Source organism: Clavelina lepadiformis, chromosome 1, assembly GCF_947623445.1.
Source record: "Clavelina lepadiformis chromosome 1, kaClaLepa1.1, whole genome shotgun sequence".
Lineage (NCBI taxonomy): Eukaryota > Metazoa > Chordata > Ascidiacea > Aplousobranchia > Clavelinidae > Clavelina > Clavelina lepadiformis.
Window position 1 is genome coordinate 3,329,854 of NC_135240.1, and position 23,777 is coordinate 3,353,630.

General features: G+C 38.5%; 1 protein-coding gene and 1 pseudogene across 2 annotated transcripts; one reads left to right on the forward strand and one right to left on the reverse strand.

The window, feature by feature from the left end:
• Positions 1-1,403: 1,403 nt before the first annotated feature.
• Positions 1,404-18,098, forward strand: LOC143448567 (uncharacterized; annotated as a pseudogene).
• A 1,033-nt stretch (positions 18,099-19,131) lies between these two features.
• On the reverse strand, positions 19,132-22,053 carry LOC143464868 (uncharacterized). 2 transcript variants are annotated; one of them, XM_076962911.1, is made up of 8 exons: positions 21,979-22,053; positions 21,820-21,896; positions 21,618-21,731; positions 21,023-21,105; positions 20,639-20,858; positions 20,373-20,464; positions 20,087-20,232; positions 19,132-19,493 (listed from the first exon to the last, which is right to left on the reverse strand). In XM_076962911.1, exons 1-8 carry the CDS (start codon positions 22,022-22,024, stop codon positions 19,294-19,296), a joined length of 978 nt encoding a protein of 325 aa, XP_076819026.1. In that variant the 5' UTR covers positions 22,025-22,053; the 3' UTR covers positions 19,132-19,293. The 2 variants fall into 2 exon arrangements, with proteins under 2 accessions (XP_076819026.1, XP_076819018.1); XM_076962903.1 differs by having other exon boundaries at positions 21,023-21,135.
• Positions 22,054-23,777: the final 1,724 nt, after the last annotated feature.

Genomic DNA, 23,777 nt, shown 5'->3' on the forward strand with positions numbered 1-23,777 from the left:
TGAAACTTCATCTTAAAGTGCTGTGTGATATGATCTTCGATGCCACCGATAAAATTCTCCACTTCTTCAACTGAAATTAAATCAGAACCAGATGAAGGAACACTGCAAAATTATATCATATCTTAAATCCTTCAACTTGGCACGATATATCCATTAATTAATTATTCATGCTATAGTATGTTCAATATGAATTAATAACATACATTATTACATCAGGGTCATGCAAACTTTTTAGGCTCATGAGCTACATTTACAAAAACGAGGTCAAAATGATTGACCAATAAGAGAAGTTCTTATATCATTTGCTAAACAAGGCCCATTTACTGGTTAGGTACTTCAATCATAAAATATTTAAGTGTTTTGAGCTAGTACCTAAAAATCCTAACAATGTTTATTGGCATGCAATCGATGTATTCGGCACCACTGTTATATATTTTTCAGTAAACGCAAACACTTACTTGGTCCATAATTTGGAAATTGATTCGGCCGTGAAAGAAGTTTCGATTGTGTTAATCCCAATGTCTGGTACCGGTATTTTCCATGATATTTTGGTGCTTTTAGATTTTTTATGCTTTAAAGATATATTTGCCCACATTGCTTGCATCCAAGTCAATGATAAACAACTGAATTCAATTTTTGGAATGTTGCAATCAAATTCTGTCTGCAGAAAATAGATCATAAATTTTAAATGGAAATAAAAATCTTGAGCAAACATTTATGCATATAAACAAGCGGTTCTCACCAAAGAATGCTCAAAACACACAGCAAGCAACGCTAAAATCCAACTCACGTGAACAACATCAACGCATTTAGCTCGACGCACACGACAGGGTTAGAAATTCTAATTTGGGTCGAGGGTGGAGAGACGCTCTGCATTAGTCGACGTCCTGAAGGTTTCCATTCAGTTTCTATTGTGTATTTGCGTAGGGCCCGAAATTCTCAACGTTTCGGCGGCGCCGTTTAGCGGTGGTTGAAATAGCACTCTGTATGAACAAAAGTTGGTTGAAGTGGATGTTAACCCTTTGCACTCCACCTACATCCCTGGGATGATAAACAAAATTATGTAATGCTATCCACCTACATCCCTGGGATGAATTTTGTGTAAAGCGGTTTTTACAGGTCCATCTACATCCTACGAATGTTAGAAAATTTTTATCGATTTCGGAACATGCTAGTTTGTTTTTATTACGGTTATCCCCCTAACTCAGCTTAAATTCAAGTTAAATTTGAACTGGAGTCTGGAAAACAGTTAGTAAAACTGGGGTAGTAAGAAGCATTTCTTGCATCAGTAATAATGGATTTTGGTTGTTATTGTATTTTATTACTACCTTACAGACGACAGTTGTAATTTGACTAATTGGTTTGCAATGCAGTTTTGTAATGTAAAGGTACTTTGTTTTGTAATGCAAAGGTAATGTACCTCTGCTACCAGTGTTAGGCAGAGGAATTTTGGTTTCACTGGTCAAGAAACTCTTTGCATTCAGGCTGAACCTTCACACGAAGGTAAAGTTTGGCCAATAGACGTATTCAGTCTATTTATATCAGATGACATCATTAGTCTAATGGTGAGAGAAACGAACTGTTACGCTTGTCAGGTCATTGCAGGACAAACTGTAACACGCCATTCACAATTAAATTCCTGGAAACCAACCTCCTCATCTGAAATCAAGACAATCATAGGAATTTTTTTTATATGGGAATACACAAACTTCCCCAAATAGCACCGTATTGGTCGAAAAGCAAGCTGTATGTTCTTTTTCAATATAATAAAATTACAAAAAATTTCACCATTTGTCTGTGTTGAACAAGTATTGTGAAACAGGAAAAAAGGCAAAAAAATAGTAAAAGTAATTTTTTTCGTAAGAACCACCAGTGGGTCACAACTTAGTAGCAAAATTTTACGCATGACACAATAATAAGTCGCATCAAAGTGAACTTTAAAAAAACAGTAATTTTGTTTGTACGACCCACTGGTGGGTCACATCGCAGTGAACGTGTTAATTATCTTCTTTCCGCCAGGGTAAGCATTGAAGAGCAAGATGTTAATGGAATGACCCCAGTCATGATTGAGGCGGGAAGAGAGAAGAATGTTGATCTTTTGCTGAAAACAGCGAGCAAGAGTAACTTCCTGCATGTGGTTAATGTTGCTGAACGTCCTGATCGTAACAACAGATCTGCCGTTCATTACGCTGCTATGAATGGCCATGCTGTAAGTAGAGTTAAGCAAATATGGTATTTTATGTTGTACATTTTTTATGAATATTCTTTATTTTAAACATGTTTACTGAAATATCCTGTGATAATTTATGAAACTGAATTGTTTTATCTGTTACTGTAAAGCGCCTTTGAGAGTTTTTTTTATCGGTTGTGAGGTGATTTAAAAATGTTTTTTATTATTAAAACCCTCGTATTTTGTGTAATTTAAGCGTAATATATTTTACTTTCTATATTACTTACCATAACATACTCGGTCATAAAGTATAGTGTGTTTCCAAGGCAATTTTAATTGTAAAATGCTTTGTTAAGGCTGTCATAGAAGTGTTGGCAAAGTACAAAACTGACTTGAACAAGACCTTGAGTGTTTCAAAGGCTCGTGCCACCCCGCTCACGCTGGCTGCTGCGAATGGTCATGTCCAAACTTGCATGTTATTGGTGGAGGTATTTAAAACGTGATGTTACCTTATCATAACTTGTATGTATGTAGTCGTACATGTCACTTTAAATAAGTGCTTCCCAACGTTTGTGTTACGCGGTTGATTTAGGAGGGTTGCCAGCTTTACGATGCACAGTCATGTTTCAGAACTTGAATTGGGGTAACTTATACCGCATGAAACTCTGGTCTCTGGGTTGGAGCTTTTTGTTTCTTAATTTTTTGTGCTATATCATAGTAATAGCTACAATTTTTTGTTTGTTATAAAAAAGATGATCATTTGTTACAAAATGAGCACAAGGGAAAAATAAAATGTGGCAGTGTCGTTCACACAATAATGAAACATGGCTTAATCAATTTTTGTTGTCTACTTGTTACCTGATTAGACACTTTGCCTCGTGTTGACACAGCTTAACCGTTTTAAATGAAACAGTAACAGCTTGCCAAATGCAAGACAGAATAATCCTTGGAAATCATAAAATAATACTACTGTCAGAATTCCACTTTAACAACAACACAATATAGTGTTAACGTATCAAAAAAACTAAAACAAGTGAGTAACGAAATTACACAACTAAAGCAAATGTGTTATGACAGTGTTGACTGTTGTAAAGTTGTTTGGATTTACCCTGAACGTTATAATGGACTTTAAAAACAAAATATCTCGTTAAACGTAAACATTATAAGCGGTTATACAGCAGCATTTCATGTGCATTTTAAGGTACAAGATTTACCTTGTTTAACATGTGGTGGCAGAACTGTTTTTTTATGCTTAAAATTTGCTTTGTTTACTTTCTAGTTTGGTGCACTCATAGAAATAAGGGACGAGTTGCAAAGGACGGCATTGATTCATGCAGCAATGAATGGACATTATCCTGTAATCACCTATCTTCTACATAAAGGTAAGAGGATGCCTTTAGGTTGTAAAGTTTTGCTATAATCATGTACTACATCTCACAGTGAAACTACAGTACCTTGTAATTTTGTATAACTTATCATTAATCTTATCAAATATTGCCTTTAGTCACGTTGATGATTTCAATTTCAGACACAGTTACGTTGTTTGGTTGTAGGTGCCGATCAAAATGTTGCCGATTCATCAAACAACTCAGCCATTCATTATGCAGCAGCTTATGGATGGTACCACTGTGTGCTGGTACTTCTACAAGCTTCTGCCAACCCCGATGTGTATAATGACAGAAAGGTTCGCCAAAATCACTTTGTTCGTATTCACAGAGTTAAATGGAATGCATGCTGTCATGCTTTATAGGCTGTGTTGGCTGTTTTGTTCATGTTACCACTCATTAACTGCTCCAAACATTACACAACAAATTCCAGTCAGTAGTTGTGCGTTAAGAATTTTTTATAAACTGGCAAAAGTCTGGATATTCACAACAATAAGAACAATTTTTTATTGTTTTAGATGCCCCCAATAGGAGTGACCTTGTTGAAAGATCACAGAGAAACTGCCCACTTGGGCCACTTGTTGGCAGAACATCACGCCGATGCCTATTTCCGTGATGAGCGTGGCCGCACTATAGTAGCAAGACTACTTGCTGAAGAACCATTGACACGGGGCCTTTTTGATCGGGTGACTTATTTGATCGATACTTGATAAGTTGATACTCGATAATATGACATTTAAGAAGGAAGTCAGCCTAAAAATTGCAGCACCTAGAGTCTAGACTTTCCAAACCACCATGTTTTTATTAAAGACAAAGAAGCTTGAAGACCAGGCCTGTCCTTTGCTTGAAGCTTTGGTTATGGCATCTAAGTCTGACGTGAGTACGATTGTTGGAAAAACTCGTCGAAATTATCGCAACCCAAATGATGAAGGAAAATCCGCCGCCCATTATCTCAGTAAATCAGCCATTGACAAGGTAAGTGCCTACAATCTATTTTTGTAATGTTAAAGGGTTATTTGGAAAATGGAACTGTGCATTTTCTGCCTGAGAAGTAAAGTTTTTAGCACCAACTTTAATAGATGAAAATTATTTGCTTTGAAAGGTATTTGCTGTTAACAAAAGTAAATTTCTCAAAGGAATGCAAAGTCCTGGCATGTCTTCTTCGCCACAAGCCAAAGTTGGATCTATTGGATAGCCAAGGTGCTTCACCGTTAATCACGACGCTGTTGAATCGAAAAGGTCGCGCCGAACAGATGCTGTTGGATGCTGGCGCTCAGCCAAACTTTTGCTCAAACAACCCTAAGCACAAATATCCTATCGCTCCTTTAACTCTTGCTGTTGCCAGACATGGGTATGTTGTGCTGGTTGTGTAATGACCTGTTTTTACCGACTTACAAACAGTAGTATTGTACGAAATACTTCACAAATACTTCTTAATGTATTATATATTAATTACGGCTCGGGTTCCAAATAGCGACTGTCAATAGAGCGACCACACGACAGCGACCTCACTTCTTTTATTAAATCCAAGGCTTAGGCGCACACGCACTCTTTCACCCCCTCCACATATACCTTCCATCCCCCACACCTCTCTACACACGTATGCACGCACAAACAGGCAAACACTGCGTAGTGAAAGATTGAAACCAAAAGGGACTTTAAAACAACCAAAAGTCTTGCAATAAAAATCAAGCCACGTTTATTTCTAAATTGTGAGCAAGGGCTCGAAGGAACTGCCGCAGATCATACTGGCCTCGATTTTGCTGTACAACAGTGATTCGTGTGTTCATTGTCACCTATCTTTTCATTCGCTGAGTCAGGTCTCTGCCTTGTAGTAGCTGGGTTCGGTTTGCCCCTTGAAGGGCTTCCTCCCGTCTTAAAGCTTCGATGAATCGAAAGATGGAAGGATGATGAGTTTCCGTTGATCCCTGAAACACATTGTGCCAACTCTCTAGCTGGTTGTTGGTTCGTGGCAGTCCCGCATCTTGTCTGGCTTTCACACTCCGCATATGTACGGGAAACAATGGCTGTCGTCTGTCTCCCCGTCTGTTTCTTCGGCCCACGTAGTGGTCTTCGAAGTAATTTACGAGAGGCATTACTTCTGCTTTCCTTTTCCGTCTGATGGTTTGACGCAGATTTGTGGAAGAGCCAACAGCTGCTGCAACTTCTTCATTAACTTCGGTCAATGCATCCTGCACGATTCTTCGTGGTGGATCCCGTGCTCTTACTGCAGCTGTTTTTACACTGTTTTCAACTCTCCTGGCTGCCACTTCCGTAGGGTTTGGTGGATGCGTGTGGACGCCACTGCTCACTGGGGGCTGTTGTTGCTCACGATACTGAAGGCTTGTCGTTAGGCGACCTTTACAACCTGTTTTAGCACATCTCCAATTGATTGTATTTAACTTTGTTTTGTCTTTCCTGTACAAAAAGCCTTCATAACTTATCATGTCACTTCCTTTTCTTGAAATTATAAAATCCATTGGGGCAAATTTTTCAAACGACCTTAAAATTAATGTGACACGTCATAGTGTTGCCTTCCATTTATAAATGCCTCATTCGACTCAGTGAACACGAGTTAAGTCTAGGCTTACCATACGTCCCGTTTTAGCCGGGACAGTCCCGCTTTTAAAGGCTTTGTCCCGGCGTCTCGATCAGTCAACTAAAAGTCCCGCTTTGGCATTTACTGAGCCAGCATTGCCCCACACTACACGAATATTAGCATGATGTGATTGGTCTGTTTAGCTAACTTCCTGAAGAGTGATGCGTGTTCTCGTTTCGTTGTGTTAAATGTGAAAGTAATTGTTACATCATTGTAGCGGGTAATTGGTCCAGTGGTGAGTTGATTGTTAGCGCATTCGCTTGTTCACTGTTCAGTAATAGTAGGCTAGGAGGAGGAGATGATCCTTTTGCAGTTGGGTTATTGAAAGAACTTATTTCGTACGGTTCCGGTACTTGTTTGCATTTTCTTCTGCAAAAACCATTTGAATGTGAAAGCCCTTATCACCTGCAAAATTAAAACTGACTTTTCCTGCTGTGGTTTTTATGAGAAAATAAAGTTGAATATAGACTTCTGGAAGAAAGTATTGTCTACAGAAAAGTATGATTGGACGATTATGTAAATTTACAAATGCTTGAACATTGTTTTGTTTCCTAGCAAAATCCATTATTTTAGTTTTTCTTGGTGTCTTACTACTTTAGTTGTCCCTGACGATAGGAATCCAAAATAGTCTCATACTTCTAGTAAAATGTAAACCACATTTATCTGATAGGGCTTGTTGTTCTGAAGCGTCCCGCTTTTCAATCAAAAAAATATGGTAAGCCTAGTTAAGTCGCTATCGTAACAGTCCTGTTTTAATGCGGTCGGCATTTATACCATCGCTGTTTGGAATGTCGCTCACTTGATTACGTCGCTATTATGAAGTCGCCATTATGACAGTCGCTGTTTTGACAGTGGCTATCCGGCCTGGATGCCATTAATTACGCAGTACATGGATGTATGTGTTTTTCTAACATTTCAGTCCTGCTGTTGCCAGACATGGGTATGTTGTGCTGGTTGTGTAATGACCTGTTTTTACCGACTTACAAACAGTAGTATTGTACGAAATACTTCACAAATACTTCTTAATGTATTATATATTAATTACGGCTCGGGTTCCAAATAGCGACTGTCAATAGAGCGACCACACGACAGCGACCTCACTTCTTTTATTAAATCCAAGGCTTAGGCGCACACGCACTCTTTCACCCCCTCCACATATACCTTCCATCCCCCACACCTCTCTACACACGTATGCACGCACAAACAGGCAAACACTGCGTAGTGAAAGATTGAAACCAAAAGGGACTTTAAAACAACCAAAAGTCTTGCAATAAAAATCAAGCCACGTTTATTTCTAAATTGTGAGCAAGGGCTCGAAGGAACTGCCGCAGATCATACTGGCCTCGATTTTGCTGTACAACAGTGATTCGTGTGTTCATTGTCACCTATCTTTTCATTCGCTGAGTCAGGTCTCTGCCTTGTAGTAGCTGGGTTCGGTTTGCCCCTTGAAGGGCTTCCTCCCGTCTTAAAGCTTCGATGAATCGAAAGATGGAAGGATGATGAGTTTCCGTTGATCCCTGAAACACATTGTGCCAACTCTCTAGCTGGTTGTTGGTTCGTGGCAGTCCCGCATCTTGTCTGGCTTTCACACTCCGCATATGTACGGGAAACAATGGCTGTCGTCTGTCTCCCCGTCTGTTTCTTCGGCCCACGTAGTGGTCTTCGAAGTAATTTACGAGAGGCATTACTTCTGCTTTCCTTTTCCGTCTGATGGTTTGACGCAGATTTGTGGAAGAGCCAACAGCTGCTGCAACTTCTTCATTAACTTCGGTCAATGCATCCTGCACGATTCTTCGTGGTGGATCCCGTGCTCTTACTGCAGCTGTTTTTACACTGTTTTCAACTCTCCTGGCTGCCACTTCCGTAGGGTTTGGTGGATGCGTGTGGACGCCACTGCTCACTGGGGGCTGTTGTTGCTCACGATACTGAAGGCTTGTCGTTAGGCGACCTTTACAACCTGTTTTAGCACATCTCCAATTGATTGTATTTAACTTTGTTTTGTCTTTCCTGTACAAAAAGCCTTCATAACTTATCATGTCACTTCCTTTTCTTGAAATTATAAAATCCATTGGGGCAAATTTTTCAAACGACCTTAAAATTAATGTGACACGTCATAGTGTTGCCTTCCATTTATAAATGCCTCATTCGACTCAGTGAACACGAGTTAAGTCTAGGCTTACCATACGTCCCGTTTTAGCCGGGACAGTCCCGCTTTTAAAGGCTTTGTCCCGGCGTCTCGATCAGTCAACTAAAAGTCCCGCTTTGGCATTTACTGAGCCAGCATTGCCCCACACTACACGAATATTAGCATGATGTGATTGGTCTGTTTAGCTAACTTCCTGAAGAGTGATGCGTGTTCTCGTTTCGTTGTGTTAAATGTGAAAGTAATTGTTACATCATTGTAGCGGGTAATTGGTCCAGTGGTGAGTTGATTGTTAGCGCATTCGCTTGTTCACTGTTCAGTAATAGTAGGCTAGGAGGAGGAGATGATCCTTTTGCAGTTGGGTTATTGAAAGAACTTATTTCGTACGGTTCCGGTACTTGTTTGCATTTTCTTCTGCAAAAACCATTTGAATGTGAAAGCCCTTATCACCTGCAAAATTAAAACTGACTTTTCCTGCTGTGGTTTTTATGAGAAAATAAAGTTGAATATAGACTTCTGGAAGAAAGTATTGTCTACAGAAAAGTATGATTGGACGATTATGTAAATTTACAAATGCTTGAACATTGTTTTGTTTCCTAGCAAAATCCATTATTTTAGTTTTTCTTGGTGTCTTACTACTTTAGTTGTCCCTGACGATAGGAATCCAAAATAGTCTCATACTTCTAGTAAAATGTAAACCACATTTATCTGATAGGGCTTGTTGTTCTGAAGCGTCCCGCTTTTCAATCAAAAAAATATGGTAAGCCTAGTTAAGTCGCTATCGTAACAGTCCTGTTTTAATGCGGTCGGCATTTATACCATCGCTGTTTGGAATGTCGCTCACTTGATTACGTCGCTATTATGAAGTCGCCATTATGACAGTCGCTGTTTTGACAGTGGCTATCCGGCCTGGATGCCATTAATTACGCAGTACATGGATGTATGTGTTTTTCTAACATTTCAGTCCTGGCGATCGCAGCCTGCTTCCGGCTATCCGAGCTCTTCTTCAAACAATATCAGACATCAAACTCGTGCCACCCGATCCCAGGAATGGAAGAACTGCGCTCATGTTTGCGGTTGAAAAGGGAGAAGGTGGTTAAACTGATGTAAACCTAAGCATGGGCAATGAGCATAAATCCCTAATCCTGTAACTGCCTGAGATTGTGGAATATAAAACCCAAATTCAGGACCATAATTATTCTGTTCCATCTTTCTGTTCCAGTCAATAGCCACTTTTACATACGATAAAAGCATTATTGTACAAAGGCTTCGACAAAGTTTTCTTTTATAGAAATTGACCTGGTGAATGCCTTGCTTGAGAAGCAAGCGTCATTGAAAGAATGTGATGCCCAGTGCAGGACACCTCTTCATCTTGCTGTCAATGCAAGTGGCCCATCATCTGCCCTCTTTGACATTCCTGATCTGCTGATAGAGAAAGGCGCCAGTCTCACAGTTGCTGATAAATTTGGACGGGTTCCTCTTCATTACGCTTACGTGAAGATTGGCAATTAAGTTTAGCTTCTTAGACACTTGCATTATCTCATTTTATTTTCATGAGCAATAAATTTGTACAGGTCCGGTTGATAATGATATGATGAAATCATATGTATAATGCATTAATGCTATTGCTAAACATGAGAGTTATGCATTCAAATACATCTCCATTGTGTAACATTAAATGAAGCAACAAGAGAAACTATTGTATTACGGTTGATAACAACGCATGTATTTACAGCAATGAGCATCTATGCCATTGAGCTTATTATTTCTCAGAGAATTGGTTACTTCGGAGAAAGGGTGTGATCCCATTGAACTCACGACACTGCTCACTTCAGGAATGTCCGGTGAGGAGGTGGACACCGCTGACGCTTCAGGTCGAACTCCTCTTCACGAAGCTGCTCGTCAAGGTACGATGATATGCTGCATGCATCTCGTCGAGAGAGGGGCAAACATCAACAGACAAGATTCGGATTGCAACTCTCCAATGAGCCTCGCTGTCAAAGCCGGCCATAACAGGTGAGGTTAAGTTCTTAAGCACTGGTCTTTTTCTATGAAGTCTATTGAAAACGTGATATTTTAAAGTAATTGTGCCATGTTGTGGAAAATTATTTGGTTGTCAGTTGTCGCATCATTCACTTTGCTGTTTTGCATTCACCGCTTAACTGGGTGTCTTGTTTTAAGCGAAATGTACTTCATGCGTATCTGATCAAAGTATTGTGAACTCTATGAACTCATGTTTAGATTTGCTTTTAAATCGAGGAAATGGTTGTTGTTTGTCTGTAAAAGCTGATGAGCACTAAAAGAATTCTTTGACATATTTTTCCAGTTGTGTGATGATGTTGATCCGGAAAGGTGCTAACGTCAACACAAACGTAATCACAATCCCACGTCCACTAAGTGGAGCTGATACCCAGGAAGAAACTTCCCACAGGAAATGGAGACTGAAGTCTGCTATTGCCCCGCCACCCAAGCCCACTTGTGAACCGGCTTTCAAGGTGAAACTACTTAATAAAACATTGCACCAAATTTTTGGAAAAATAACAACTGTAGAAGTGTTCATGTTGTATTGGACACTAACATGTATAAGGTCCTTTCCCAGAGTATAAGATTACTAGACGTACAACGCGCAGAATATAGTGTTAATGTTCAATACAGTATGAAGATTTTTGCGCTAACTGTCTTTTTTGCCAAAATTTGCCCCATTCAATTCTCCCAAAGTTATACTTAATACATGTTAAGCTACAGGGGAGCTCTCAGCCATGCACATTCCAACCTTGTGTTTGTTACAGGTTGTTGTGGAGAAAGGCTGGCAAGGTGTTACTTATGTTATGCTGGATAGGCTTGAAGCTTGTGGAGTGAAGTATGCGTCAGCAGTAGAAGTGAGCACCAATTAACCATTAATGTTTAAATAATAGTTTTATTTTTTAGTCTTTAATGTCTCATTAAATGTTACTTTTAAACTTCTGTTTTTATTTTGCATTGAATACCAACCACATCTGTCCACGACTTTGCGCCATTGTTTACATTTTCTTTGCAGTCGGCGATGCGAGCTCGAAAATACCAGGTCGTTTTATCTCTACTTCGCAAACAGAGAGATTCTAGCAAGCTGTGTGAAAAGAATGACCTGAAGCAGAACCTTCTCCACGTTCTTGCAATAAATCGACCAACCAACACTGATGTTCAGATCAAGGTAGAAATGATTTTTAGATTTCCATTGCTCACCCTGCATCGGAGATGAAGAAAGTTGTCATGTTGAATTTAATTCCATGATAACTGATACAAATCTCCAATAGCAAATGTGACATATTAGAACAAGGGCTATGGTGTAAGAAAACTTATAGCCACTACTCTTATGTCAACAAGCATATGTTGGGCGTAATAACCTTTGTTTCCTCTTAAGCATGGTTTCCTCTTAAGCATCGGTTCACACTAGTGTTCTTCAGGTGGCAAAAGTCTTAATTGAATGCGGTGTGCCAAGTTACACAACTGATGAGCGTGGATGCACACCATTTCATTATGCTGCTTTTACGAAGAACCTTACACTCATCAAGGTTTTCATTGGTATGCACTATGCAGTGTTAGTTACCGTGATGCCCTGTATTTTAAAGATAGCTAACCTTCACGGTCTCTCATTTATTTGTTTTGCAGAGCGAAATCCTTCTTCGTTCCGAGGCATGATCGTACTCACTGATTTGGCAGGTAGAAATGCTTTTGCCGCTCTGCTGTGGAACTCTGCAATTAATGATGACACAACTGCTAACATATTGAAGTAAGTCTTAAATTAAAATTGTAGAAAATTTAGTATTTTGTAGAAACTTTATTTCAAATTAAACTGTGCATGTATAACAGCTCGTAAATCAAAACATGCCATTTTAAACTTGTGTTTCTATCGACATTTCAAAGCAAAATTTACCCGGTTCTCTTAGACTCTTCCTGGAGCATGATCGTGGAAGTGGAGCGATAAATTGAACTTGTCGATTCCCGATCCCACTCATCGAGGTTTCTTCTCCTGACTGCGATCCGGCTATTGTCGTGAACGATTACTTCAGCGGCGAAATCGAGAGCATCGTCATCAACCCACTGACAAGAGCCATTCAACTGAAAGCTCATCGGGTGAGGCGTCTTAGTGTCTGAAATGAAAACATTAACTTTTCATTTTTATTCCTATTTTTCTTATTTGTTTTAGTATTTATTTAACCATCTCATATGTTATTGCAACAAAGTTTTTTCTGCCCATGTATTATGCGCTTCATGGTCAGTATTGGTTTTTTGTTTGCCGTTGCACACCTTCTTAACAATATGTTACATTGTTACTATCATGGTAATTTACTGTACAGGTGATTGACCTCCTGTTGGATTACAACGTTGACATCAATATTCAAGTCGATGGAATCAAGAATCAAACACCACTCATGCTGGCTGTACAACATGTGGGATTAGCTTACAGAATCTGATTATTGTCAATAATAAACATCTGTGGATGTATTTATCGACCAAGCATTGCTTTCTCAGTATTTTTTTTTCGATTTATGTAGTCAATGCAACAGTTAAATGTTGTTCATTGTTGTTAATTTTAGAATGATGAAGATGTCGTTAAAAAGTTGCTTAACCACAAAACGCCAGTCTTGCTGTCAGCATTGGACAGTGACGACCGAACGGTCCTTCACCACGCTGCTAAACCAGTTGCTTACGGCTGCTGGGAAAACATAACCAATTAACCATACTGAAGTAAGTCAGTAAGTGTGCTTGCTCAGGTCAAGGCTTCACCTTGATTCACCTTGCTTCAATTTATTAAAATTGCTGTTTCTCAGACGAAATAGCTTTTTCATTGCTTTCTCAGGCTTCTCGTTGATCAAGGGGTGATCAAGGGATCCCCCAAGTTGGCAGATTCGGAGGCACCGCACTCTCGTATGCTCTTGAAGGAGGATCTGGAAGAATGTCTGACGAATTACAAGCTGTCATGAACATCGATCGTGAAAAATGGGTCAGTTGCTCTTTTAGAATTGTTTGTCAGCCATTAATTTTCTATAATTTTGTGTAATTCCACATTTTCAAAGAACTTTTTGCCAAAATAGCACAGAAAATTTTTTTCTCCCATCATTCAGGTAAAGCCAAGCTGCATCACAGCAGAGGTGTCTGACAACATCATCTGGAGCACTTCAACTCCTAATTTTGAGGAAGATGCTGTCACCATCCTTAAGAGGTTTAGGAAAGATGAAATGAAGAATGATTCAGAGCAACCCACACCACATCCAGATCTTCTATCCGGTTTGAGAGAAGCAGGGTCAGTTGGTCAAACTTTGATCGGGGAGCGGGGTAATTGGCAGGCTTCCCTATTTAACACCCCCTCTAATGCCATCAAGGAATTTGCAAAGTACTTTAAACTGAAGACGATGGAGAGAGATCATGGCGAGAGAGAGATGGAGAGATGGAGAGAGATGGCACACAATTGCAAATCTTAAAATATTGCTATGTGTAGGTAGCAGCCTTGTTCTAACAGCTAACTAACTGAAAAATGACGAATTATCTTGTCATTAAGGTGGAGCAATATCTCTTGGAGAAAAAGTTAAAAATACAGATTTAACCGGTGTCACCAATACTTACAACGAGTATGTCGTTTACAGCCCTGAACAGGTAACTATCTACATTATGCTTGCTGCAGTGTATTAAGCTTAGTAGCAATTTATTGCGATTTACACTACCACATCGATTCATTTACATGATGCTGTGATTGAGTCAATTTTCATCCAAGTTTACATCCGATACTTGGTCAGATTCGATGTTGAAGATGATGAGAAGCAATCTTCATCCAGGAATGATCCATTTCCTGCACAAATCAGCTCTTCTAAGTCCACAAAATAGGCTTGCAATCTTGCTGCAGCGCCGTTTGGTATCGCATTTGGAATTTTGATTTTTATTTCTAATTTCTATTTCTAATTTTGACGTTTTATTCCCAGTTTATGTACATAAGTTTTGTAGCGTTTTAACGAAACCTTCATGTGCTATAGTGACGTATCATTCACACCAGAAACGGTTGAATGTTGAATCGGTCGGAACCAAATACAATCTCTCTCTCACTTCCAGGTGCTCAACTTGCACGGGAATGGTCTAGGCAAGTTGAAGGGAATCAACACGTTGTCGCAGTTGAAACGCTTGATTGTCAGTTTTAACGAGCTGAACAGACTGGACGACATTGCTTAGATGCCGCAACTGGAGCAGGTTGATGCCAGTTTCAACAAAATCAACTCTTGCTGACATTGTACTTCAGTTCGGTGCATACATAATTGCTTATATAAGTTATGAGATTTTAATTGGGTCAATTCACTCACTGTGATGGGTAATTGGATGAATAACTGCCACTTGGGGCGGGGAAGCATCGTAAGCAGCATATTGCGTTCCTTGCCCTGTGAAAGATGAAATAAATGCAAGTATTTAATATAGATAATTAAAAGTCACATCTTTTTGTAATATGTTGGACATGGGGTCATTCCATGTCAAATCACCCAATGGGTTTAACCCCTACAGTCTTAGCATAATTAGCACAAATCTAAAATATTAGCTCAATCGGACCAGTGGTTTTGGAGATATAGGCCTTCGAATTTTCGAATTTTTGCAAAAACGGACGTGGCCGCCAAATTTTCGGCCCTGATATTTTGGTAACCGGTTGACCAATTTTGATGAAACTAGTGTCATTGGAAAGGTGATTTCACAAGGAATCCAAATCTGTCTTCTTTTCCTGATAAGAGCAAGTTAAATGCGTATGACCTTGTGGATCACGTGACCTTGAAATTAAATTAAGTGCAAATTATACCCCAAGAGCCAAGATGTTACCTACAACATATAAAAAATCCCGAGATGTAATATTTTTGGTTTAATAATAAAATACATTTTAGTGGGCATGCCTGACCATAAAAGGACCATTTTGAACCTTCTAAATCTAATGCATTAATGCTGCTGCTATCCATCCATCTGCTGCTGCTACTAATTCTATGGATATGGCAGTTTTGTGTCGGATAGCGGGGATTCCGGTTGTTCGGGGTACGGATTAACGAGGTCCCACTGTATACGGTCTTTGAAATATTACTGGTAACCAACTATGAAATTTTAATGCAGCCGAAATTCGCTAAACGCTAGATGACGCAGCAGAGTTATTTTCATATACAGTACTGACAAATCTTGGCAGAGCTGTGAGAACGATAACTTGCGTTTAAAATGTCTATTATATAGAATAGATTGTTGCTAAAAATTTAGATTCTGACATTTCATATACGTAAACTCAAACGAATCTTGACATTTTCCAAAAATGTTTGAATATCTATAATTATAATTATGAACAATAATCATATTCATATAACGCACCATCACCACGCACCGCACCACTTATGCTACTTGATGAATACTATACGGTGGATTTTGAATAATATTATTTATATTTGTGCTTTAAAATCTAATGTGCTGCAACACTTTATTTTTCTGATAGTTAAGTTATAAACAGAATAATGGTTCCAACCTTTATGTTAAACTTCTGAGCAAGATTAGCATAGCGTACTAATATGTGTCTTGCATGCTCAAAAAATGGGTTCCAAATCATTTTCGTGGTACATGAGTCCGGCTTATTTTCAATATAAGTGCTGTCGGCATTTTGTGCGTAAAAGATAAGTTTTTGCCCATTTTCAAAATTTGGAGCTGAAAAAGTATTAACTGCAGTTGAATAGTTGAGTCAGGTAATAAAGCATGTAATTATAACATATAATTATAGTTGTATAACTATACATTATCATTATCATATATAATCACAACTTAACTTCGTGAGAAGGTATCTTTGTTTTATTTCTTGTTATCGCTTATTAGCAATTTAATTGTTGTCGTAACTCGTAACTGTATGCTACGCCTACACATCGCGACATTTGTGCTTAGTCATTAAAAGTGACCTTGACGTTTGCACTTGCAGCGATGATTTATCCGAATCGTGGAGAATTTCACTTCAGTTTTGCACAAAATCGAAAATGAAAAAGTGAAACCTATATTATACAAGTACTGTACTGTACGGAACGTAAGTACTGTATTCCTATTAAGCTTACAAGTAGTTCTTATCAAGGTGTTAAGTAATACAGTGCTTAGCATCAGTTCTTACTTGGGATTTTGAAATACGATATAAACCACTGTAAGCTACGTTACACATTCTAATAGTGGAACCAAACTGCAGATTTACACAGATTTTAAAACATTTAATATTTGGTAACGAAATTTTTGCTGGATATTTCCTCCCGAACTTGTAATATTTAGCATTTGTTAAAAAGCGTTTGTTTTCTTTCTCCAGCCGCGGATGATTTTATCAAGAAGAACGGCCGACTGCTTACAGTAAACAGCGAATTTTATATGGCAAAATTGTGGACCGAATCCGGCGTATCGAAATAATCATATGAAGCAGTTGTTCGCACTGTCAGTGGTCATATTAGATGGATTCTACGTAACAGTAGTTTAAATAACAGATTTAGAAATGTCTGACTAAGCTGCAGCCGCTACTGTTAAAATGAAATCTGAAATGAACCCACAACAGTCAAACCTCAAAATTAAAAAAAAAACCTTACATTCAAAAAGGGCGCACAAAAAATATACTTCAACAAGCAAGGAATGGTGCATTTGAAAAAAATTCAATGAAAACAGTTTGCGGCCGGTAATCTACAAATCTACACACTTTGCAAGTGATGTGGACGCAATGCCATTACCATGATTGGATGTTCCAGTCGACAATTATGCATAAAGCTATTTGCACAGAGTTTTCTTGAGACAAATTTTCTTATTCTGCAGTCAGTAGGAGTCCTTAAATTCAAGTATAAGAGCAATATAGCAACAACGGTGCGTTATGAAGTGGAGTGAAAACCATTACCATATCACTGTTATTTTAGTATGTTATTTAGTATTATTTTGATTTTATTGACAACAAATACCTGATTGTTTCATCACAAAAGCTCATTGTTTGAGCAGATAATATTCAAGAACAAACGCGCGATTGTGAGGAGGAGGTCCAGATCCTGCTCAGATACGGACAACATTCCAACATCGTCGCTCTCGAGGTGAGTCCGGTGGGGTCTTCACTCTTCACTCATGTAGTCATCATCTACACCAGGGCTTCTCAAACTATGGGTCGCGTAATGAAATTTTAGGGTCGTAATTTTAGTCTAGTGCCGGTAGGTTGTAGTCTTGCCATGATGTCAATCTGAAGTGGCCAAGTTTTTCAAAAAATCACATGGAAATGACTGCATTTTAGGGCCGTTATGTAAGCGGTCCTTGATGACTTTACAACCAGCCCGGCCTGTGCACATGGAAAAGGGCTATTAAATATTTTTATTGTCATGTTAATAGGCTAATGTATTGGAAGAAGAAGTCAGAAGAACTTCCCACACTTTCTACTTTAGCCAAGGATTATTTGGGACTAACAGCAACATCAGCCCCGTCAGAAAGAATATTTTCAATTGCGGGTAACTTGTATACAGCAAGAAGAAATTTACTGGGGCCAGAAACTTTTCGCACCCTAATGTTCATCAAATGCAATCCAACAGTTTTTGAGCAAGTGAAAATGTAAATGCGAACCAAAATTTTTGTAATTTGTAGTTCTCAGTAGCTTCTTTCCTTTTGCATTTATTTTAATTTTACACACCTTATCGCTGACGCCTTACCGCTATCAGCTTTGTTTATTCGTTTGATTACGTTTCATTGCCTGTCTTAATTGTAGCCTATTCGTTGTTAGTCTTTGCCAGTCGCTCAAACTTTTGGTTGTTAACAGTCGCTTAAAATTTTTTTCTGTGTTTGTATTTTTCAGTACTCATGATTAGGAATAGTTGAAATATTCGAAACAGAAGCTGTAGTTGTTTACGGAGGTCTGACTTTATGATATGTGCAACTCCTTGAATTTTTCTGTCTCAATCATTTAAAGATGACCTTGATAAATTTAGGATAACTCGGTACGCCTCATAGGCAGCGTGATATGCTTGCATTAGCTATCCGCCCTAAATCGATCTAACGTATCATGCCTTTTGTTGGCCTGTGTAATTAGTCTATCTTGTATTGTGGACGACGGAAAATGACGGCAGGAGAAATGGTGGTACTGGCAAGTTACGGAAATCAGTGTTTCCTTCCCAAACTGTAAAATATATGAATTTAAAACCCAAATCTTCTACTGTTTTTTTTTGAAAACGAATTGTTCTTTTGATTACGATCCTGCCTCTCTAAACGATTAACCAAATACTACCTGACGTCACCAACAGCAGGATGGTATACTGATAGACAACCACGTGACGTGAGGGGTTGTGACTTGTGACCATGTGCAGGGTGCTCGCAACCATGTGACATCACGGATAGCAGGTTGCTCATGAACACCAGCAGGCTGCCATTGGTGACGTCACAATCAGCATGTGCTCAGTTCTTAGAACTCCTAGTGAGATTATACCTATCTCAAGGCATAACTGTTTTCATTAAACAAAGGACATCACGTAGGCTTTTGACCTATACAGGATATGTTTAGGCCAAGCGCCTTACCCTCACCTTATGTAATATAACACTATTTATTATAGAATCCATAGATGCTCAGAAGTCACTGCAAATTTGCGTATGTCCTACCGCATGTTTTCTATACAAATTCTACCAACATACCACGTGACAAAAGGGATTACTCATTCGAACACGATTAGTCTTATAGCAATTTATAACTCGATACTAACTATAAACTTAATATTTTAGACTGTAAACCATTCCCATTAAACTGAAGTACTGTATATCAAAAAGACATCAATGTAATGATTCACGAAATTATCACACGATTGTATGACGTCACACTCACAAAGTAACACACGATCTGTAGGTATTCTCACTGACATTTCTGTGTCATCTTAAGCTCTATAAATCATTGCTCGAAACGATATCAACGAGAAGAAGCAAACAAAATAATTGTGAGGAGGATTTATGCCACTTCAGGCAAGCATGCCCTACAGACATATTACGACCTGTAAGTACGCATAGATTTTTCAATTTCAGCTCTGCATATCGGACACTTTCTGAGATATTTTTCGCACCCGGTACAGCTACAGAGGTGCCTGCATGGTATAAACAGTACCTCAGCTGGTTGATCGAGGCAAATCTTGCATCTCTTCTCTTCCTGCAATTCGCGAATACATGCTTCCATTGATGGGGTTACGTCTATAAAGAAAAATTTAAAAGTTCCGTGAAAGATTTATTTAAAGATCTACGAAAAATTTGACTTTCCGTCCATTATCTAAATTCTAAAGCCTTGTCATGTCAACTTTAACTTAACACACATCTATCACCTTCTGGCAGTATCTTGCTGCTATCATGAGATAGATGTGGATGAAGATGAAAAATGAATTACTTGTTTATAATCAGTAATAACAGGATTTTCAAGTAGATATCAGAACAATAGTAACAAGTTGTGTTTGATTTTTAAACGTTGCGCAGTTGTTTGATCTAGTTATGGTTGCGTTCTGTGCGAATAAATTATTTCCAGTGGTGTTTGGCGATCATTGCAAAACAAAGTAATTCAGTGTTCCTAAATCAGTTATTCTCATCTTTCGACGGCAGGTCAACTATGAACCCTGTGCACTAAACATCGTTTGAATTGAATCAATACAATTAGATACCAGAGAAAATATAATATAAGCCATGTACACATATAATATATACGTTCTGCGTGAAAGAATTGTTTATATTGCTGTTGGCAATCATATCACGTGTTTAATGAAGTGTTTGAGCGGTAAGGATTTCGTTGAAGTTACCTGGTCTCTTGACATTAGTTGGCACAAGAGATATTGCCACAGTTGTGCCGCTATTTTCCTCACTATCACTATCAGATGATCCTGTGAGATCTATGATTATGTTTTCAACTGAACCATACATCTCGTTTCCACTTTGAAGTCGTCGTCTGGAGAATTGTGGAAAAAAGGAAAATAAAACAACACAACGAATACATGAATTGCAAATTCTAACACATTTATGCAGGTCAGGTCGTGCACACAATATAGCTATCTATTTATAATCAGCAATAAACACAATATTGTGCACCTTTTTCCGAGACCGTTAATCTCTCTGCGTTCAAATCCCATTCCCGATCCCATCGCTTCATTGGGCCGACTTCGTACGCGTTGCATTTCCACCTGGTTTATGAAATAAAGACAACAGTGCACCAACGAAACATTTCTTCGAAGGCTTTTTTTACAAATGCAAATCATACACAAATTGTTTGTAGAATAACAAATGATTTTTAACGGCAACAACATGAGCAACTACTGCACAGTCATTTTGTACTGTATGTATTTACCAAAACTTACGATTGGGACATTTTTACGGCGGCGGTCCATAGAACCGGCCATCTCCTTTGCCTTGGCTTGATCAGCGTGAACCTTGCCGCGTAGGTGTCTCACGAGGCCATTCCAAGAAGTCAGCCTCTTTTTGCAAAGTTTGCATGCAAAATCACCTTCCCCATTATTTTTTTTCTCGTGCACGAGTTTGCAATGGCGCGAGATACTCGAATTCATGACACCACAGTATCTAGGACAATTATTAACACCATCATCTCATTATTCTTAGACATGTTTCACTTTTCTTCTCTTTTACACATAAAAACAAAAAACGGAATTGAAAAGCTGAGATTATTTTAAATTCTCTTCCATTCATATACTTGAAAGCTAGGCCGAAATTATAGTACAACTTACGGACACTTTTTCTTGGGTCTAATCCGTTTCTTTTTCTCCGGTTTTACATTGTCTTCTTCTTCATCACCTTCCAATGTGTTATCCTGCAGAAATACGTCACAAACGTATGTTGCCTAAATGCAACAATTATGCAATGGATTTTTATGCTTGTCAAGGGTAAAGCACACCGTGAAAAGCCAAAACGTCCCGTCGAAATAAACAAACTTTTGCAAATATATCGGCAAATACAAATCACTGGCCCTAATTCAGATTTCTTACCCACAGCAAGGTCGGAGAAAATATTAATATATGACTTACGGTGTTTTAAGAACAGTCACAAACACTGGATTTATAGGTGTAATTTAGTTACAGTTACGTTTGTACAATTATGGTAATCACAATCACGGGTTCGTATCCTGCAGAAACATTTGCTGCCGTTTCGTTTGATTGAAATTGAGGTATGTTATTTAACACGCTGAGATCTATACAACAAATTACTTCAGGTCAAGTTGCAAGTCTAAACCTATGGAATCAATTTGGTGGGCCTGCTCGTAAGAATTAGTGGTAACAACCTGAATAATATCAAAATAAAAACTTATCTCTGAAGCCGTCTTACTTCAGAAGATCCGAAAGTAAAGTTATTTGACTCCGCTGGTCCATTGCCCGTGCCCACGACGCTGTTATCGTCGTAGTATTCTTCCTTTTTATTTCCATCACCTTCTTGTTCTTGCTGCAGAGATAAGATTAAACCGTTACAATTCATTTTTGTCAGTAAAATTGACATTGTCTTTATTATTTTATCGATAAATGCAACCAACATGATGTTTCCTCAAACGTAGGCCAGACTGCTTTGGGTCCTCTTCTTTACGATTTTTTCCAGCGCAATTCTCTTCCGCTAGAAATGATTTTCAAATTATTTAACACATGTACCTGGTTACATAAGTGCGCACTTGGTTACACAAGCTAGTGTACTATACCTGATGTCACAAAGTCGACCATCTCAATGTCAGTCATTTGGTTCATATTCAGTGTCGTTGATTTGTTTACTGATATCACCTGTACAAATTAACTTATACATTTACTTTGGCTTCTTTTTAGGTAATTGGGAAACATTATACTGTACTTTAACTGTTTTTGAGCTCTATCTGATCAAGGACTTTGTCTAAATTGAAAATAGTTAAAAAACGATAAAACTTTCGGTCCAAGCCACGTGTGTTCATTCAGCTGCCTAGCAGGCTGATTTAAAATATCATCTTACTTGCCAATGGCCTCCCAAAAGAGACTGTCCCTTGTTAACTGTTTATGATCACGCCAATTGCATTCATTTTTATGTAGATAATGCTGCAGCAACTTCTTTTTTGTCGGCTAGTTTAGCTGATAAATCAAACACCAAACTCCGCTTATCCTCAAAAAGCGCAAACATGTACACAATGGGGTTGTTTATGCTCTGGTTAAGTCATTGCATAAAATTACATTTATTATGACTTTTATTTGATGATCAATAGTTGTGAGAAATGAAAATAATCAGAACGATGGTTTGATTTATTGCTTTTGACTGTGGGAGGTCTTAACCAGCTTTTGTTTCGTTTTAGCATTTGGACATTTCGACTCAATTTAAATCCTCATATTCATTTCAAAGGGCCGGACTGTCTGTGACCTTTCCGCTTGACTAAAGAGATCACAATATTGCAAAGTTCATTAGTTCATAATTATAATTAATTATAATAGGCCTACCATTAGTCTTTTTTTTCATAAAATTAAATGGTCCTCCGAGCACGCTCAAATATAACGAAATGTCGACTTTTTCCGCATTTCGAGTTAGTTGTTTATACTTTCGACAAAACGTATAGGTGAGACGTTGTATTTATTTCCAAAACATTACCGAATTTAAGAAACTTACTGAAATTCCGAATTAAAAAGGGTTTTTCAACCAATTGCCCATCCAGCCCTACGTACCTTTTTGATCGCCGACCACGCGTTTATTCAATGCCGTTCGATCCAGCCCTAGGCGGTTTTACATGCCCGCATTCCTCGCATGTTGAGTGAAATTCGAAGTTGGGGTCTGTTAAGTTCAAACGTGCACCAGAAAGATTGCAACTGAACCGCACATGTAAAAAGGCTAATTATTAAAGCAAAGGTGCGAGTTTTGTAGGCCTAGCCTTCTATTAGTGTTACTTAGGGCCTCTTTTCTAAAAAAATGAATTGTACTCGAAAGATACTGAAAAATGTCCAAATGTCCTCTTTAGTTTGCGTTTTCTTGCTAATATTTTCAACACAATTATACTTTTATGACACTTTTCGGCATAAGGCCTAACTCAAGAGACATTTCGGTGACAGCATGAGGTCTATCACATAAACTTTTAAAACATCAGCATCAGCATAAGCATCCTTTAAACGTAAAACTCTATTTACATTGTACTAGCTGGCGAAATTGTATCGTTTTGATATGCACACAATGTTTTCAACGAAAAGTCTGCTTTGACACTCGAATGCAAACTTCTGTCGGAATCGCACCGCTACGGTTCTTTCTTGCAAACTTTATTTGTTATGCTGTCGCCAATGTCTATAAGGAAGTTGCTTCCAAAAATTTTTTTTTGGGTTTTTCAAGCGCTTCCGTAGTGTCCCTGTAAAACGACAATAAATTAGTTGTTTTTTGCGCCCAGTAGCGACAACTACGGTAGCCTGTAAAGGCCACAACAATTATAATTTGGGTTCCGCAAAATATTTATGATCACCACAAAAATATTTCACGTTAGCGCAAAATATTTATGATCAC

Excerpts from the sequence above, each read along its gene's own strand:
- LOC143464868 (XM_076962903.1), bottom strand. The coding sequence starts at position 22,024 with ATGAACCAAATGACTGACATTGAGATGGTCGACTTTGTGACATCAG. Across the intron at positions 20,465-20,638 it reads GCCGTAAAAATGTCCCAATC|GTGGAAATGCAACGCGTACG; the intron begins GTAAGTTTTGGT and ends TTCATAAACCAG. Across the intron at positions 20,233-20,372 it reads ATTAACGGTCTCGGAAAAAG|ACGACGACTTCAAAGTGGAA; the intron begins GTGCACAATATT and ends ACAATTCTCCAG.